Consider the following 18473-nt stretch of genomic DNA (forward strand, 5'->3'; position numbering starts at 1 on the left):
ACACAAAAATTAATCATTGAACAGCCTCTTTGAAATCTTTCAGTACCTGCCACACTTATTGTCCAGAGGTTAATAGTAAGGCTGCAGCATCCCCTTAATCACTTTTCCTTCTCCTCCTGTAACCCACTCGCCCCCCCCCTCGGCTTTGATTTCTGGTTTGCCAGACATGCTCAATTGTTTTAAGCTCTGATTACTAAACACGCCCCCCCAGTCTAGCAGCTCAGCTCAGCTTTACCATTACAGTGCAGTGTTTGAGCCTGTATTCTTGATGAAATGTATGTTGAATAAGGGTCTTTGTGTGTGTACAGGTATGGGATCCTTTATCCAGAATGCTCAGGACCTGGGGTTTTCCGGATAAGGTTTCTTTCCGTAATTCGGATTTCCTACCTAAAGTCTGCTAAAAACATTATTTAAACAGTAATTAAACCCAATAGGATTGTTTTGCCTCCAATAAGATTAATTATAACTTAGTTGGGATCAAGTACAAGGTACTGTTTTATTATTACAGAGAAAAAGGAAATCATTTTTAAAAATGTGAAATATTTGGTTAAAATGGAGTCTATGGGAGATGGACTTTCCGTAATTCGGAACTTTCTGGATAATGGGTTTCCGGATAAGGGGTCCAACACCTGTATACTGTTTGCAGATTTAAATGTATCTGATTATGTATCAGAGGAAAAATGGCCACGGGGTGAAAGCTGCTATTTGCTTCAGTAAAATGTGATGGCGCTGGCAAGCGGAGGGGATATATGCAGTACAAATGGTGCCATTTGGGTGGGGGAAACGTGCCCATCTGATATACATTGTAGGCAAATGTAGGATTTACATGTCCTTTAAGGTTAAAAAGAGCTCTATGATTTCTAACTCACAGGACCCTGAGTACATTGACAGTTAACATTATGGCATTTCACTAAGAACAGGGCATATAGTTGTTCTTTCCCTTAGCTTCAAGCCCAAAAATAATTAATATTTTACAGTTTTAATCTCTGCTGCTTTGCTGGAAATATGTTTCAATAATGCATAAAGACTCAGCTACCGTATTTATATTCATCATTTAGGGAAGAAATGGGGCTAAAGGACAGCAAGGACACAGAGGAGATGATGGTGAAAGTGTGAGTTGCAAATAAATCTTCATTTTTTTCATTAAGAAGATTGTAGCCTATGAAGAATAAGAACTTTCTAATGTAAATATCTTCTATAATTAATGATTCCTATGCAGGGTAGAACATTCCATTGGCCAGCCATGTTATTTGCAAATATGTGTCTAATATGAAAAGAAGATATACAGCAAGCATCCCTAATGTTATTGTCGCCCAAACATTCGAAAGGCAATTAATCAGGCTACTAAAACCCCATCCTGAATCTAACTGGGATAGCTTTTAAAAGTTGAAAGCAAAATTTAATCTACAAATAATTAAATAGCTATGTAAGATTACACTTTCCTCACTATGTGACTGATGCAATTTGATGAGAAAATTGTATTGCCTTATTCAGTTCCAGATTTCAGATTTTCCCACAGAGCCAGATGCAATTAATTAAGAAAAAAGCATCTCACTGTGTTTTACATGAAAACTCTGAAGTATATGGGAAAAACTACTAAAATTGAATTTTGACCATAAGTTTTTATGTATTAAACCATTAAGTAACATTTTCTCATGGAACTGAATATGTCTAAAAGACATACAGACACAGACTATGAAATATGTATTTACAAATGTATTATAAGCATACAGAAGGGCAGTGGTTCTCAATCGCTGGAGCAAGATGCCATGGGGTAGGGAGCAGAGCAGTGGCTGGGTGCTCAATCTAAAGACTGATTAGGAAGAGATTTGGTCCCTGGCAAGCCCCGTTTAGTCCTGTTAGCGAGTTTGGTATAAACACTTTTTCTAGACATTGTGGAAGTTGTAGCTATCAAAATTTTAACATTAAATGCAGCAATAAACCTTATTTTTATTAGGGTGAAAGAGGATTACTTGGTCCAACTGGTGAGCAAGGAATCAAGGGATGCGATGGAGCCAGAGGACGCAAGGTAGTATTTATGTCCTTTCTTTCTAAATATCATGTTATAGCAGTCATTTCATATACAGTATTTCTCAAGAACTGCACACACAGGACCAGATTTTATACTTTATGCCACCATAGGTAAATCTTGTATACTGTCCCCTTTATGGTATTGGGTCCCATGGTCCAAAAGCTACTGACCATAAATACAATATGGGCAGAAATAATTTATTAACCCTTTCAACTCATTTGTCAACTTCTAGTAATAACAATTTAAATTAAAGCATAAAAAATTATCATCATCCTTCTGCCACCCTATGTCTGAGCCCATGTGGCCTTTTGCCTGTGCACATGTACTAATATGGCTTTTTCCTTTTGTTTTAGGGAAACAGAGGATATGCAGGAAGCAAAGTATGTACTGTTGCATCAGTTTATGTTTTCCATGTTTTAACACCATAATTAATTGTACTGAATCAAAAAGCTCTTAGCATAGTGTATACTCCTTCCTTCTATGCCTCTTGCTGCACTAGGAATTGGGCAGAGAGCAACTATCCCTGGAACAACACCGCTCTCAAATAAACCCTCTTTCTGTGTGGGATCCTGACAGCAATCAGATATTTACTCAGCACTGTACAAATATTTTATGAGTATGTAGTACTAGTTATTAATCCAGTTCTCTCTTTGTCTCTCGCTTTGCTTAACATATCCTATGAGGATAGTAATTTATTTACAATTTGTGGTTTTTCCTGGTCTCTTCTTAATTTTATGCCTGTCTTTTCTGTTTTTTTTTTTTCCGGTCTGCTCTTTCATTTCCTGTAGCCTTTGTGACTAACCATTTTTATTTGCTGTCCCCTTATGCCCTTCCTTATCCCTGTTACTTTTTTATTGTCACACAAGAATAATGCCTGCTATTATAATGTATAAAGTATCACCTATGTCTGTTTTACAGGCGGTTTGTTAACATGCTGGGGTCAGAAAGCTATTTTTAGGGTAGATAACTCTCTGGGAGATTTAAATATGGCATTTAGAAGTAGCCCTTAGGGCTCTGGCACACGGGGGAGATTAGTCGCCCGCGATAAAACTCCCTGTTCGCGGGCGACTAATCTCCCCGAGTTGCCTACCCCTGCCATCCCACCGGCGAACATGTAAGTCGCCGGCGGGATGGCAGACACGGCGGGGCAATTTCAGGGAATCGCCGAAAAAGACTCGCGAGTCTTTTTCGGCGATTTGCGCGAAATCGCGCCGCCGCGTCTGCCATCCCGCCGGCGACTTACAAGTTCGCCGGTGGGATGGCAGGGGTAGGCAACTCGGGGAGATTAGTCGCCCGCGAACAGGGAGTTTTATCGCAGGCGACTAATCTCCCCCATGTGCCAGAGCCCTTAAAGGCCTTGTGTTCTTATTTCACAAACAAACTTCTATGCATCTAATCATTAAAGAAAATGCTATTTTGCTACATTTATAGTAGTAGTAAAATAAACTGGATTATACTTGTTTAAAGAGCAAACAACTAACTGGATATGTGTAGGTGTTTCTGACCCAGGGGTGCAACTGGCCCTTTTGGAAAAGGATTAGGGTCACCCTTTTTGTTTCAGACCCAACAACAGAGTATGTGTTCTTGTATTTTAAACCATTCCAGTGAAAAAGTATGAAATGTTATTGTTTAGTTACTTGTTTAAGCACACTTTGAACTGCTATTATTTTTGATTTTAGAGTGATGATGGTGAGCCTGGACTTGAAGGATTGCCAGGAGAACAGGTACCATATACCATAAAACCAGTATCTCCTACTCATTGTATACATTCAGTATTCATTATCTTAATCATTGCTGATATATTTCCATGTCTTTTCAACATTTTAGGGGAACACTGGCCTTCCTGGGACAAAAGGAGAAAAAGGAGTACCCGGACAAGCAGTAAAATCTTTTTACCATTCAAAAATATTTTAAATTGTACACAAGAAGCTTCTACTGATGAATAATAGGGGTGATTGGATCTCAGTTGGCAAAACCATGTGTATAGTTCAATTAATGTATCTGTCTATGCACCATCTTTATGCATAGATATTGATCTCTTGAAAATGTATAACTGTGCCAAAAACACACGTTAATTTAAATACCTGGATTTTATATATTATTTTTTATTACCTACTGGAAATAAAATGAAGATATCTTATTAACAGGGTAGTCCTGGTTCACGAGGAATTAAAGGAGACGAAGGAAATGAAGGCTTTCGAGGAGCTCCAGTAAGTATTTTATTGTATTACCCTAATGTGATAATCTGTTTTCACTGTATTTCATTTTTCATTACATTGTGTGGGGAAACCGCTATGTGACAGCAAACAGCCTGCTCAATGTGCTTGTAACAAGGATCTGAAATTGTTTGCTGTGTATCAGTAATAATGAAGTAGTTGGTCTAGGCAACAGATAAAATATGTCAGAACATACCAGCACTCAAACAACCTACAATTAAACCCAATCATTTTGCTTCAAGTAAAACAGTTAAAAAACACAAAAACACAGTTTACACAGTTTAAAAACACGGGAAAAAAATACAGTTTTACACATAACTCCTCAACAAAGGGCTTTTCTATGGATCCACTTTCCTGGCTCTGCATATGGGGATTGGGAACCTGATGAGCATCAATAAAGGTGAAACCGCTCTGCAGTTGGGAATTCTATCAGTATACTGTCCTGGCTGTGCTTTAAATTCTAGTGGGTAAGGATCAATCTCTAGGGTATTCCATGTAAATGAAAACTTTAGGAGATCCTGTGCTTCCTTCCCTGAAGCACTTGTTCAATAAAAGTTTCAAGTTATCTTCCGTAATAGTGATTTTTGAAACTTTTTTTACAGGGTCAACCTGGAACTAGTAGCTCTATCCCTGGTCCCCCCGGTTTGAAAGGAGATCCAGGACAAGAGGTGAAAATCTGCCAACTGGCTAAATATTATTTGCCACTGTGTTATGAGGAGAATTCTACTTTAAAAATAATAATAAATATTTAACAGTTATACTAATAGACAGGTAATGGGAGCAACTTTGCTACCTGGGAGTACCTAGTTTGCTTAGTAATCTTCTCAGGCTAATTCAATTGTTTGGCTGTAGGGTGGCCATACATTGTAAGATCCGCTTGTTTGGTGAGGTCGCCAAATGAGTGGACCTTCTCCCGATATGCCCACCAAAGGGGCAATGTCGGGATAATTCAATTGTTTTGCCCTAGGGCCAAACGATACAATTTAACCAGCAGGCAGGCAAGGAGCGCATCAATGAGCCAATGAGGTCCCTGATCCGATGGAAAATCAAGCCTGTCCAATCGAGATCTGGCCAATTTTAGGCCAGATCTCGATTGAGCAGGCCCGTCAGGAGCCAGTTTATCACATGAAAACTCTAATAAAGTCTATTGGAAAAACTGGAACTATATTATGAGAAAAGTTCTCCTTAAATTGAATCAAATTGAAACTCACCCATATATTTTTGATGTGATAAACCATAAAATAACATTTTCTTGTTGATTTGAGTCTGACCCAGTATTAAAAAGGCAGAGAATCTGGTCACAGAGTGTTCTGCTGCAGAATGTTTTTGGTTGTTCCTGTGATGATAATTAATATGTACATTTATGGCTGCAGAAGCCCATAAAACCCTGGAGCTGGGTGAAGTCATGCACATTTCTTTTAGATGGCACATATGGGCAGGCTGATGTAAACCACTCCTAAAAACCATTCCTCAAAAAAAGTCAATGGCCTGCATCCCACAAAGGGGGATTTTGTCTTATGTAGCTCATCCCCTTTTCTAGTGTGAGCAAGTCATATAAGCCATGTTGTAATTTGAGACTATAAGTAGGAATTTGGTATAAAACAGGAGGGTAGGAGATATACAAGTTATGTGCATTGTTTTTGACTGTAGTCGTTAAAATGTATTTTTAAAGGGGAAGGAAAGGCTAAGTCACTTGGGGGTGCTAAAATGTTAAGCACCCCCAAGTGACTTGAATCGCTTACCTTGTACCCCGGGCTGGTGCCCCTGTTAGGAGAAAACCGCACCAGCCCGGGGTACCTGGGGCGATGCGCTTCCTCCTTCCGCTGTGACTCCGGCGCATGGGCAGTAGAGTGAAAAAGCCGACTTCTCTGTTAAAGTTATTAAGTTTTCACTCTACTGCGCATGTGCGCGCAGTGAAAAAGGAAGGAGGAAGCGATCGCTGCAGGTACCCCGGGCTGGCGCTGTTCTCGCCATACAGGGGCACCAGCCTGGGGTACAAGGTAAGCGGTTAAAGTCACTTGGGGGTGCCTAACATTTTGGCACCCCCAAGTGACTTTGCCTTTCCTTCTCCTTTAAGTACCTTACATAATGCACATAGACTATGTATACTAACAATAATAAATAGTACATACAACGTATTTGCACCTCAAATAAGCTGATTTAATATTGATAAATCTGTTATTTCCAGTGGCTGCACTGGTGCACATCTACATACACTGACTAAACATATATATAGGTGTGGGATTTGTTATGCAGAATGCTTGGGACCTGGGGTTAAATGGATAAGAAATGTTTAAGTAAAGTTGTTTTGCCTCCAGTAAGGATTAATTATATCTTGGTAGAATGACCAAGTAGTAAGAAAAAGTAGTAAGAAAACAGTAGATAGTACTTGATACTTCAAGTACTATCTATCCCCTATACAAAGTTGCTGTCCACGATTACCAGTTGTCAGTTATATATCTCAAACTATTTAAAAAATATCTTGCAGGGTGAAGCTGGGCGTCAGGGTCCACCGGGACCTCCTGGAAGCAGAGGAACAGGGGTAAGACGTTATTTACTATGCATCGTGAGGTTAAAACCTACAGTACATAACCAAAACATAGTAACTCTGTTATGGGAAATAGTATAAAAGAAAAAAAATTAAACTAATGCAATGATTGAAGAATGTAGTGGTTTGCAAATCAACCTGTAATTTGCATACTGGTTGCCACAAAATGAATCATACATTATTTCTTAATACAAATCAATCCTTACCTCATCTGTACATCTTACGGGACTAGGCTATTTAAAAAAGTGATCCTTAATTCAGACTGACTTTTAGAAAAAAATGTTAAATTACTTTTTGCTCATTTCATAATATAAGGATCAGCAGACACTTCAATCCTCTCCACTTTTTAACATGACATCCCCCCCTCACACTGTTTAACCACCTATTGTCAACCTTCACCTTACTTGTACTGCTTCCAGACACAAATGAATATCAGTGCTACTTATACCCTCTAAAAGGAATTTATTGCTGAAGTTAAGAAATTGAATGAAAAAGTCATAAGAAAACCAATGATAACTTTTTTGCTTTGTAGAGTTGTCCATTAATTGTTACAAATTTCACTTGTTATAGAGTTTACAAGGTAGAAGAGGCGTTCCAGGCCCAAAGGTATGCTTTGTGTCAGTAATAAATAAACATATATATATGTTTTTATATAGTGCTACTTACACATTTATAGTGATGAAAAATCCATGCCTGGCAAAGAAATTCAATCATGACTACATATTTAGCATGTTGTCTAATAAAGCTGCCTTCTTGCACTATAGCTATATACCTACTAAGCAAGGCAGCATAAGGCACTGAAGGTGCAAGTACAGCATTGCAACAACCCAATACTTAAGAGCGGAAAGATAAGACAAAGTAACCTTGTACAAAATAACATTTTTAGAAAAGTGAATGATGAAAGTTTCTTCTTTGTGAATTCAAGTGATCATCATTTTATCTCTACTGTATACATGACACTAGTTTAAACAATTACATTATAATATATACATGAGTTTATTACACCTTGTTTTTATAGGGAATAAAGGGAGAGCCTGGTGAGACTGGCTATGCTGGGGATCAGGGAGAGCGAGGACCTCAGGTAAACTGATATTTCTGATGGTTAATGCGATAGAAAGATTTGATGTTAATTAAACATATCATACAGCACAGCATTTCTCCAGTCTATATACAGGGAAGCTGATTCTGCTCCGCCGTCTTTCTGAATACAAGGAAAATATTTTATATATATAAACTTTATATAGCACAGCAGCTTTTTTTAAAAAACATTTGCTGTATAAGCTAGAAGCAGTATGGGCTTTATTTATTAATGACCCAGAACTAAGGAATGCAGAAATCCCCTTAGTGCCTATTCAGAAAGCCACATGCATTTGGGATGGGGAATACCTCTGCCTTGCATATTATGCCTACATGCATCCCAAGCCTGTCCTTCTTAAATGTATCTCTGCAAAATGAAGGGCAGCCGAGGGAAAGGGGGCAGAGAGTCAAAAACATGGTGACTCCTGGTCGTTGGAGCTCAGTCAAATACATGGTCTTGTGCTCTAGTCTCCAGTGCTTCTATGGGATATTATTGATTTAGAGAGAGTCCAAAGAAGGGAAACTTGGTTGATAAACAGTATAAAAATAATTAAAACTTGAGTCCCAAACCAACCTCTCTTCAACCTCCAAGAATTCTCTAAATCTAAGAAATGTGCTACTTCAGAGTTCCAAAATTGAGTATATCGGGGAAAAATAAGGAAAATGAAAAATAATAAATATATACACGCTTGTGCTGCACACATTGGGAGTATGCACATTGGACATTGAGGAAAAATGGAAGATTTTGGATGTTAACTATGGAGAAACTCTATATTATCACTATTTGTGATATGCACTTTTAAAGATCTTATTAAAGATTTTAAACATTTTTTTCACATGCCATTTGTTATTGTCCCATAAGGGTAAGGCCCACGCGCAGGCTAACAATCCACCTCTTGGGGCCTTATGCTGAGGGGGAAAATACCCCTAACCTATAGGCAGTATTATGATAAACACCTCTTAATACAAACATTTTACTGAGTATATCTGAATACCACAGTTGGTGTGAAAAATATAGTGGGTTTCTGTCCTAGATACCTATCATTACCTATCATAGACTGCGAGCAGGGATGGGGAATGTGAGGAGTGCAATGATATCTTGGAAGTGCTGAATGGAAAGTGAAAGTAACTTCCTGCCCCACCTGTATACCTGAAGCAAAGGGCTGGACAGACAATATATGATTGACAACTGAGATGATAATATCCCTTTATAACAGTAATGAAGGCTTTAATAAAAAAAAGAGTTGGGGTTTTATGTTTAATACAGAAAGGACTTTTATTATACAGTTTTTTATGTCTGGGTGACTGGTCACCTTTAAACAAATTCACCAGTAACTCAAAATGCATTTTATTTGTAATGTTCCAACAGGGAGACATTGGGAGCAGTGGATTAAAAGGTGAAAAAGGACTTAGTGGATCCCAAGGAAATCGAGTAAGTGACCATAAGAACATTCAATAGATATACAATGAAAAAGTAATTATATTTTTTAAAAGACTGCAGTTATAGCTTAATAGACAATTACAAATCCAATATCCAGTAAGCTCCAAATAATGGGAAGACCATCTCCAATAGAGAACATATTCCAATAGAGCAAATAATTCTGTGTTTTTAATAATTTTCCTAGAGAAATCACTGCATGTTCTGTATTTATTTACAAGTTTATTTACTATATTAAACTGTTGGGGCGTTAAAAAGAAATATTAGAAACTTTTGCACCCATCATTTAACTTATAGCAACCACAAGATAGGTTAGTGGGATATTTTAAAGAGGTAGTTCACCTTTAAATTAACTTTTACTATGACATAGAGAGTGATATTCTGAAACAATTTGCAATTGGTGTTTATTTTTTTATTTGCTGTTTTTTAATTACTTAGTTTTCGTTCAGCGGCTCTTCAGTTTGGAATTTTAGTGGACATCTGGTTGCTACACTCCAAACTAACATAGCAACCAGGCAGTGGTATGAAAGAGACAGAAATATGAATAGAGAAGGGCCTAAAGAGAACGATAAGCAATAACATGTAAGAATAAAACTATAGCCTTACAGACACGTTTTTTAGCTGCTGGGGTCAGTGAAGCGGAAGGCAAATAAATAAAACAATAAAAAAATAATTTTTAAAAAAATGAAGACTAATTAAAAAATTGCTAAGAATAGGCCATTCTATGCAATACTAAAAGTTAACCTGAAGTTAACCTCCTAAGATCACCTCAGTTTCATCATATGTTGAACGGATAGAATAGTCCACAGCTTTGTCTTTGTGTAGCATGGGCAGGCTAAACTGAATCAATTCTCACTTTGACCAAATAATTACGGTAGATTGTCAGATAAGATTGAAGACTTAGGGGCAGATTTATCAAAATGTGGGTTTAGAACTTAATATATAAAAACTCACCCACATTTTATTCATTCCTATGGGATTTTTAGAAGCGTATTTATTAATGGGTGAAAGTTAGAAATCACCATCTGAAAAATCTGCATTTAAAAATCCCATAAGAATAAACAGAATGTTTTTATGTATTAAGCTCTAAACTCACATTTTGATAAATCTGCCTTTTAGGGGCACATTTACTAACCCACGAACGGGCCAAATGCGTCCGATTGCGTTTTTTTTCGTAATGATCGGTATTTTGCGATTTTTTCGGAAAATTATCGCAACTTTTTCGTTACCAATACGATTTTTGCGAAAAAATGCGAGTTTTTCGTAGCCATTCCGAAAGTTGCGATTTTTTCGTAGCGTTAAAACTTGCGCAAAAAGTTGCGATTTTTTCGTAGTGTTAAAACTTGCGCGAAACGTCGCGCCTTTTAAGTTTTAACGCTACGAAAAAATCGCAACTTTCGGAATGGCTACGAAAAACTCGCGTTTTTTCGCGCAAATCATATTGGTAACGAAAAAGTCGCGATAATTTCCGAAAAGTCGTAAAGGTGCCGAAAAAATCGCCAAAAATACGAAAAAGTCGCAAAATGTTCGTTTTCCAATCTGAATTTTTCCAATTCGGTCGGAATTCGTGTCTTAGTAAATCAGCCCCTTAGTGTAAATATTATCTCCACAGCCAGTAAGGTATTTTCACTGCCCCCACCAGCCTGGCATGATCGCTGTAGGTTAAGTGTAGAGGCCTGAGCGTTGGAGATCAGGATGGGCAGGGACTGAGTGCTGTAAAAACTAAAAATGTCAATGCTGTTTTATTATGGATATCTGTTCTCTTAAAATGAATGCATCACACAATGTAACAAAATTTTGCAATTAATAATGTTATTAAAGCTATGAAATGTTTCTTTGTAAATTATCTTCTCATTCTAGGGACCACCTGGTATTGAAGGTTCTACAGGGAGTCCAGGGAAACCTGGACCATTGGGGAGAAAGGTAAAAGTAAATATAATTGTATTCCCTTTTTAAAGGTTGGATCTCCATTAGCATGTAATAACAGAGTGATGCTACAGGAAATAGCTGCTTACTGCTTAAGAACTGGGAAACTGAGAAGGTGAGAACACCGTATTTCAATATTATATTTTAGGTACCCACCTCACTGGAAGTAGCGGCATGAATTTATGCCCTATTAAGTCTATGAAGTTTTAAACTTGCTGCTCTGTATCATCCTTCAATGAACTATTAATTTACTGAAATTAAATTTAATGGAATTATATTATGAATTATATAAATCATTGCAATAATACTATCTATGTCTGCACTTTGCACTTTATAGTCTGTAGTGATTAAGTAACCTGCAAGAAATGTCACACAGAACATTTCAATATCAGAGTAGCGGCAATGGCAAAACTACTGTGGGAGCACAGGGTGCCACTCCACCAGGGCATGGATCCCCTAGTGCAGCCCACTGGCAAACCCATGTCACTGCCCAGAAAGCCTGCTAAAGAATGAGCTGGGTAAGGCTCAACAAAAATTTTGCCCTGGGGCTTGTAAGCCTTTAGTTATAAAAAATTTAAGGTCCTCTTTAAGTTAATAATAACCCATTAGAAATTTGCTCCACTGCAGGAATCCATAACTCGCCAATAAAAGAAAATGTCTAATTTGTTCTTAATGGTGACTGCACTATTGCAGATATGTCCCTCTGTCTGTTATTTTAAAGTAGTTTGCCTACAGCACAGGAAATCGAACAAAGTTCTTGTGAAGTTAAGTGGGTGTTACATTAGCTTCTAGACTCCTAGGCTTCTAGTTTATACCTTTAGGGCTCACTACTGCACTATATGTGCTTTTTTTAATACCCATAATGCAAAGATGTAAAATTCAAAAAGTTTGTACAATGGCAAATTATAAATTCATATTATTAGATGGTACAAATAGAGTGTTGTCCTGATTCCAACCAATACTGATTTAACTGGTCATAGCAACCATGGCAATGTTCTGACTAGGTTATATGGCATGATATGTATGCTTCTTCATGAGCTGTATCTATTTGAAAAACTGCATCACCAAATCCTTTTTGTATCTTCAAAGCAGTAATTACAAACATAACAGATCACTGGCAAAAAGCATCATTGTGTTCAAATACACAGAGTGACTTTAGAGTGATACCAAATGGAATACAGGTTTTATAGGTGAAGGATACTTCTTACATTAATGAATATATAGCTGGAAATATAATGATAAAAAAGGGTGACTAGATGCACTGCTCATATTCCAACAAGTGCCTGAAAAATCCCTATTTAGAGCAGTGCTCAGGCTATATACAGTACAATACTCAAAAACCTTTACTTGTGGCCCAATATAAAGGGAGTTATAGTTGCACTTTAGTCATGAAGTGACTGGTAATCTATTTTCCTCATGTGTTTTTATTGTTGTATTATATAGTGTTATTTTCAATTGCGGTTTACTTTGCATTTTTTTATTAGTGGAAACCTGAACAGTGCTGATTTAAGGCTCTATTTGGGGTTTATCTTTCCATTTGGGCCACAAAAAAATACATATTTGAAAAATGTAATAATCCCTTTTACAAACACTTTATTTTTTTATTGTAGGGAGAGTCTGAAGGGCCTGGACAAAAAGGAGAACCTGGAACAGCTGGAAAAAGAGGACAGCCGGTTAGTAATATTTACAATACACATGGAACAGAGGGAATCAATCCCAGAGGGGTGCCGGGAGCTGGGTGTCACCTGGCATTGGGTGCTACACTATACCCTTGGAGCTTTTCCTTTTACAGCTTTACTTTGTTTCAATGTCTAATAGTGAGTGGCTAGAAGAGGAGGGCACCTTTAATTAAAAGGAACCCAGTGAAGTACAGGCACTCAAGTTGTTAAACTATAAATAAAGTAAAAATGACTATGGCACAACTGGCGCATTGCTTGCTTCTATTTGTGCTGGATTTTCTTGTCTTGTTTATGTAAATTTCCTTTTATATATATATATATATATATATATATATATATATATATATATATATATATTTAAATTTTTTATAAAACCTGTTACATAGGTGTGTATGTATATAGAAAATACTTCTTAGATAACAGTGCTGCTGTATTTATTCTTACTTTCTACAGGGTGAAGATGGAAGATCTGGTTATGGTAAAGCAGGAAAAAAAGGAGTGAAGGTGTCTTCATACTGAGTGACTACTTTATTCATTGTATCAGTGGATATCACAATTGTTATTCATTTGCATAGGAGCATTTCAAGAACAATCAAAAACAAATCTACACATTAAAACAAAAACAAAAAAATAATAAATTCAAGCATTTTATACCAAGGCTGACATTTTGAAAGTAGCACAGTGCTCTGGGATTTTTTTTTCTTGATGCACAAATAATATCATAAGATTTCTGCACTGGACATTTGTACCAAGTATATTCAAAACACAATATTGGTCTTCCCTCTGACATTAATGTGCATGCCCATAAAAACCGTGTAGCAGTCCTCACATTTTGCAGCAACCTAAATATGGACAATAACAGTTTATTCAGTGACTGATTTTACTATATTCATTTTGCAGGGACAACAAGGATTTCCAGGGGAAATAGGTGTTATGGTAAGTAAAATTCTTTCAGTGCTTTATAATTCAACCTGGCAACATGCACATCTCTTTACCCTATTGTGCTTAAAGGATGTGGCTGATAGGTGATCCTCAAAAGGAGGTGCACTGGTCTTGGCTTTGATAATTACAGTTCTATTAGTTCTCAGGTTGAGTGCTGATAACCTAAGAACCAATAGAACTGTAATTACCAAGGCCAATGGTCAGTGTACCTCTATTTATGACTGATTAAAGAAGAACTAAAGTCTAAATCACTGGTGGGTGCCCAATATTTGTCACTCTCCACTGACTGAATTATTATTTAATTAGTCATAAATGCCTACATAAATGCCTACAGTATTTTTGGTACTGACTACATGTCATGCATATTATAGGGACCAAGAGGAGATGCTGGGATGGATGGAGTAAAAGGTCTAAAGGGATACAAAGGGAACCCGGTATGTATCATTTTTCATTTTCATTTAGATCTGCAAGATAATTATTTTGACACCCATTTGATAATTTGATAAATGATTTGGCCTATGAACCAATCCTTTGATTTGTATATATGCACCTTCTCATCTATAGCCATTGAGAATACAGGTATAGGATCTATTATACAGAATTCTTGTGACTCAGGGTTTTCTGGATAAGGGATCTTTCTGTATTTTGGACAACCATACTTTGTCTGCTAAAAAATATTTTAAACATTAAATAAACCCAACAGGACTGTTTTGCCTCCTAAGGATTTATGCAGCTTAATTAGGATCATTTTATTACAGAGAAAAGGAAAATGGAGTCTATGTTAGATGATCCTTGCTAATATTGTTTTTAAGTTAGGGAATTTTTATTTTGTTTTCATTGCTTATGTAATTCTACAGATTAATGAGGTGTGAGGAATAATTTTTACACACTGATGACAGAAAGATGGGCAACACAGAATTCATTTCCAGACAGTTGGGCAATGATGTGATGGCTTATGCACAGATGGATAATACCTGGTTTACTGCTTCTGGTACTAAATAACATGACACAACAGGAATTACAGTTTTATTGAACTTAAGCTGATACCAGTTGTTGGAAATATATACATCATACCATTAAGGTTCCTCTGGAACACATGTATACATTCTGCCTGCTCTAGGAAAGCAGAACAGTGGGGCTATACTGTATAACCCAAGCATATCTGTAAAATATTGATGATCTTGTAAATAGTTAACTATCAAATTTTGTCATTTGTTTATATGTTGTCTGTGTTCCTAGGGTCCTTCATCTAAAGGGGAAGCTGGAAATCGAGGAATTCCCGGGTACCCAGGCCGGATGGTAAATTCTTTAAATCCTGTCAGCATATAGATTTTTAAAACTTGCTTAGTATTTAGGGACAATCCAACCCCTCCCATCTTTCCAGAAAGAGGAAATGGAAACTACCAGACCCAAAGAATACTTGTCCAAGATATAGGGGCTGATTCACTAAAGTGCAATAACACTTATCGCAAGCTTTTTTGCGTTAAAAAGCATGCAATAATTTAGTCCTGATTTTGCATGTGTTAAAAGGGGAACAACCCTGCACTATAGCCCCAGGGTGCACATTGTGTGATTACTGAATAAACAATTGAAAAAAAACACAAATTTTATATAGGCACACCTGTGTTTCTTGATTAAAACCAAAAGTTTGTAGCATGCATTAGAATTGTTTCTGGTGCAGCCTTGAATTGTAGCAAGTCAAGGCCTTGCAACACTGTTGGAAATCTATCTATTGCGTATTTTAACACAAGTAACTTTTAACAGACTTCAAGAAACACAGGTGTGCCTATATAAAATTTGTGTCTTTTTTCAATTGTTTATTTTGCATGTGTTAAGACACATGTCGCATGTGCAAAAAAAAGCACACATGCGTTATTTACCTCGCATTGCGTTAATTCTTGCATAGAAATAATACTAACGTATGATTCACAAACACATATGAAGCATTAAAAGCGCTAAATATGGCATTAGTTTGTGCGAATATTAACACCTACTTGGGGCAGGCGGAACGTAAAGGATTGTGGTTCTTGAGCTTTTGGCAACACAACATGGAGTTTGCAGTGGGATTTTTTCAAGTCTGCGTTGGCCCTAGAGTGATGCATCCTCCAGTTTTCAGGGAAATGGTCATTTTCAGAACAGTAGTTTTCCGAAAGTAATGGTTACGTGTGTGAAATCGTGCACTAATATAGCACGCGGCGAAATATATCGCATGCAGTGGGAAATAACGCACGTGGCGGGAATTAACGCAAGAAAAACATTAATCGCAAGTTAAATAACGCAAAGAACATTGGGCCCGATTCACTAAAGTCCGAAATAAGGAGTGCTATTTATAGCATGCGTTAAAAATCTTAATTAAGAAGCAATGTTCTTGGCGTTATTTATCTTGCGACGACATATTTTCAAGCAACGTGCTGCGTAATATGTTGTGTGCTGCGTAATATATTGCTTGAAAATATGTCGTCACAAGATAAATAACGCCAAGAACATCGCTTCTTAATTATGTCAAGTGTCCTTTTAGTGAATCGAGCGAAAAATAAGAAGTGATAAGATTTTTAACGCATGCTATAAATAGCACTCCTTATTTCGGACTTTAGTGAATCGGGCCCATTGCGTCTTAATTATGACGTCTGTCCTTTTAATGAATCGAGCGCAAAGTCGCAAAAAATAAGCGATAACATTTTTAACACATTTTATCAACCTTTAGTCAGCGCCGGATTTCAACTAGGGGTGCCCCCCTTGTGCATACGCTAACAAGCAACCCCCCTGCCCCCTGCATGCGCAAGCGCCAAACTTAAAACTCCCATACGTAGTAGTGGGGAGATGTTCCCATTGCTCCGTATGGGAGCAAACTTTGAAAATTTGCCTGCGGCGGGGCGGCATGCCGCCCCTGTGTTTGTGCCGCCCTAGGCCCGGGTCTTTGTGGCCTCGCCACAAATCCACAAAGCCTGACTTTAGTGAATTAACCCCATAGACTCTGATGCACTAATCCTCAAGGGCATCTAGAATTAAATAAATTAATTGAAAATTAACCACTAGATGGTCCTATACACCCAAGAAACTAAAGATGTAGCCAAATAGTACCAACCTGTACTGGAGATATAAAAAAATAGAGGGTTCCATTGAGCATGTATGGCTAACATGCCCAGAAGTTGTAGGGTCATTTATAAAGTGGATTCTTCCACTGCCTCACAAATTTCCTGTCTATGTGATAAAACTAGTAAATCTGTCATAAAACAGAACTTCCCACTGGTATATAAAAGTTGTTATATTTTTGTATTGCACTGATCTACCACCCTCGGACAAACTCTCTAAGAAATACTTGTTGCCAAACCTCAATTTGAAACTACCTACTAATGCTTGTTTAGCAATGCTTCCTCCTATATGCCTCCCCTTTTCCTTTCTATACCCTGACCATTTTTTTTATAAATAAAGAATATTAAAAAAACTCACTTGACAGTTAAGAAATGAGATAAAAATCCAAATATTAAATGTTACATAATGAAAGCAAATTAAAATTCCAAGGAACATTTCCATATACATTAATTGTACACAATACTATAATTTTCAAGTTATTTGCAAAAGTAATTGATATTGAGATCAGCACTTGCTGTTTTCTACACTGCTGGTACTGAGACTGCATGTGTTGGAGCAGCCAAGACCCTGATGGAAAAATAATCTACTTTTCCTAGTATGAAACCACTGCTAAATTAGCAGTACATATAGAAATATAAACTTTTATAAACTGTCTGCTTTATTTTTTTAGGGAAGAAAAGGAGACCGTGGGCCCTCACCACCCTCTGTATGTATTTTATGCATTTTATGTGCACTGCTGTTTTGTTGATGACAAAGATAATAATGGTGAACTATTACTAGGGTTGCCACCTTTTCTGGAAAAAAATTCTGGCCTTCCTATATTTTTGCCTCTTTTCCCTATCAATAACATTGGCATCAAGCATCATTTTTACTGGCCAGCCGGTAAAATACCAGCCAGGTGGCAACCCTAACTAATACCCTTCTGCACGTGTCAGTGCCATGTGTACAGTTTCAGAAAAAATATATGTACAGTACCAACAGAAAGAACCTAATTCTAAGATCTCGGATATATTACTGTTGGGGCTTTATTGCTTATGGAAAAAGTGTGCCAGTTAACACTAAGGGCTTTTTTTAAGATTCTGACTAGATTTTGGACTAGTTTAAGATTATTTTTATATGGGTGATAAGGTATAAAATTATATAAATAAATATGCCTGCAAGTGCCTTTTTTCCAGCAAAAATCCTTAAAATGTATTATTCTGAACTTTTCAGTTATTGATTGATTGTCACAATCATGTGCATTCTCTAAGTTCTTTGGTTTGGATAACTAAATAAATGGGGCTCATTTATCAATACTGGTCAAATTTCCCAGTGGGCAGTAACCCATAGCAACCAATCAGTGAGTGGCTTTTTTTAGGCAGCTGCGAGTAGAAAAAATAAAAGGAACAATTTGATTGGATGCCATGGGTTACTGCCCACAGGCAAATTTGCCCAATACACAAAAAGAGGTTGTGGGAGCACTCCAAGGCTAAATAAAGTATACAATTACAATGGAAGTGTAACTGATCTGGCCAAATTAACT

The 18473-nt window shown here is 37.2% G+C and overlaps 1 protein-coding gene across 1 annotated transcript in view; it reads left to right on the forward strand.

The window, feature by feature from the left end:
* The window catches only part of col6a6 (collagen, type VI, alpha 6), a 78346-nt gene that overhangs the window by 45224 nt on the left and 14649 nt on the right, over positions 1-18473 (forward strand). The window contains exons 14-31 of the mRNA XM_031904420.1: positions 1059-1112; positions 1958-2029; positions 2386-2412; positions 3712-3756; positions 3860-3913; positions 4180-4242; positions 4851-4916; positions 6737-6790; positions 7367-7402; positions 7815-7877; positions 9243-9305; positions 11172-11234; positions 12848-12910; positions 13370-13420; positions 13817-13852; positions 14230-14292; positions 15098-15157; positions 17622-17657. Coding sequence (XP_031760280.1) covers positions 1059-1112; positions 1958-2029; positions 2386-2412; positions 3712-3756; positions 3860-3913; positions 4180-4242; positions 4851-4916; positions 6737-6790; positions 7367-7402; positions 7815-7877; positions 9243-9305; positions 11172-11234; positions 12848-12910; positions 13370-13420; positions 13817-13852; positions 14230-14292; positions 15098-15157; positions 17622-17657 — 969 coding nt within the window. The remainder of the gene's footprint in view (positions 1-1058; positions 1113-1957; positions 2030-2385; positions 2413-3711; positions 3757-3859; positions 3914-4179; positions 4243-4850; positions 4917-6736; positions 6791-7366; positions 7403-7814; positions 7878-9242; positions 9306-11171; positions 11235-12847; positions 12911-13369; positions 13421-13816; positions 13853-14229; positions 14293-15097; positions 15158-17621; positions 17658-18473) is intronic.

This window comes from Xenopus tropicalis, chromosome 6 (assembly GCF_000004195.4).
Source record: "Xenopus tropicalis strain Nigerian chromosome 6, UCB_Xtro_10.0, whole genome shotgun sequence".
NCBI lineage: Eukaryota > Metazoa > Chordata > Amphibia > Anura > Pipidae > Xenopus > Xenopus tropicalis.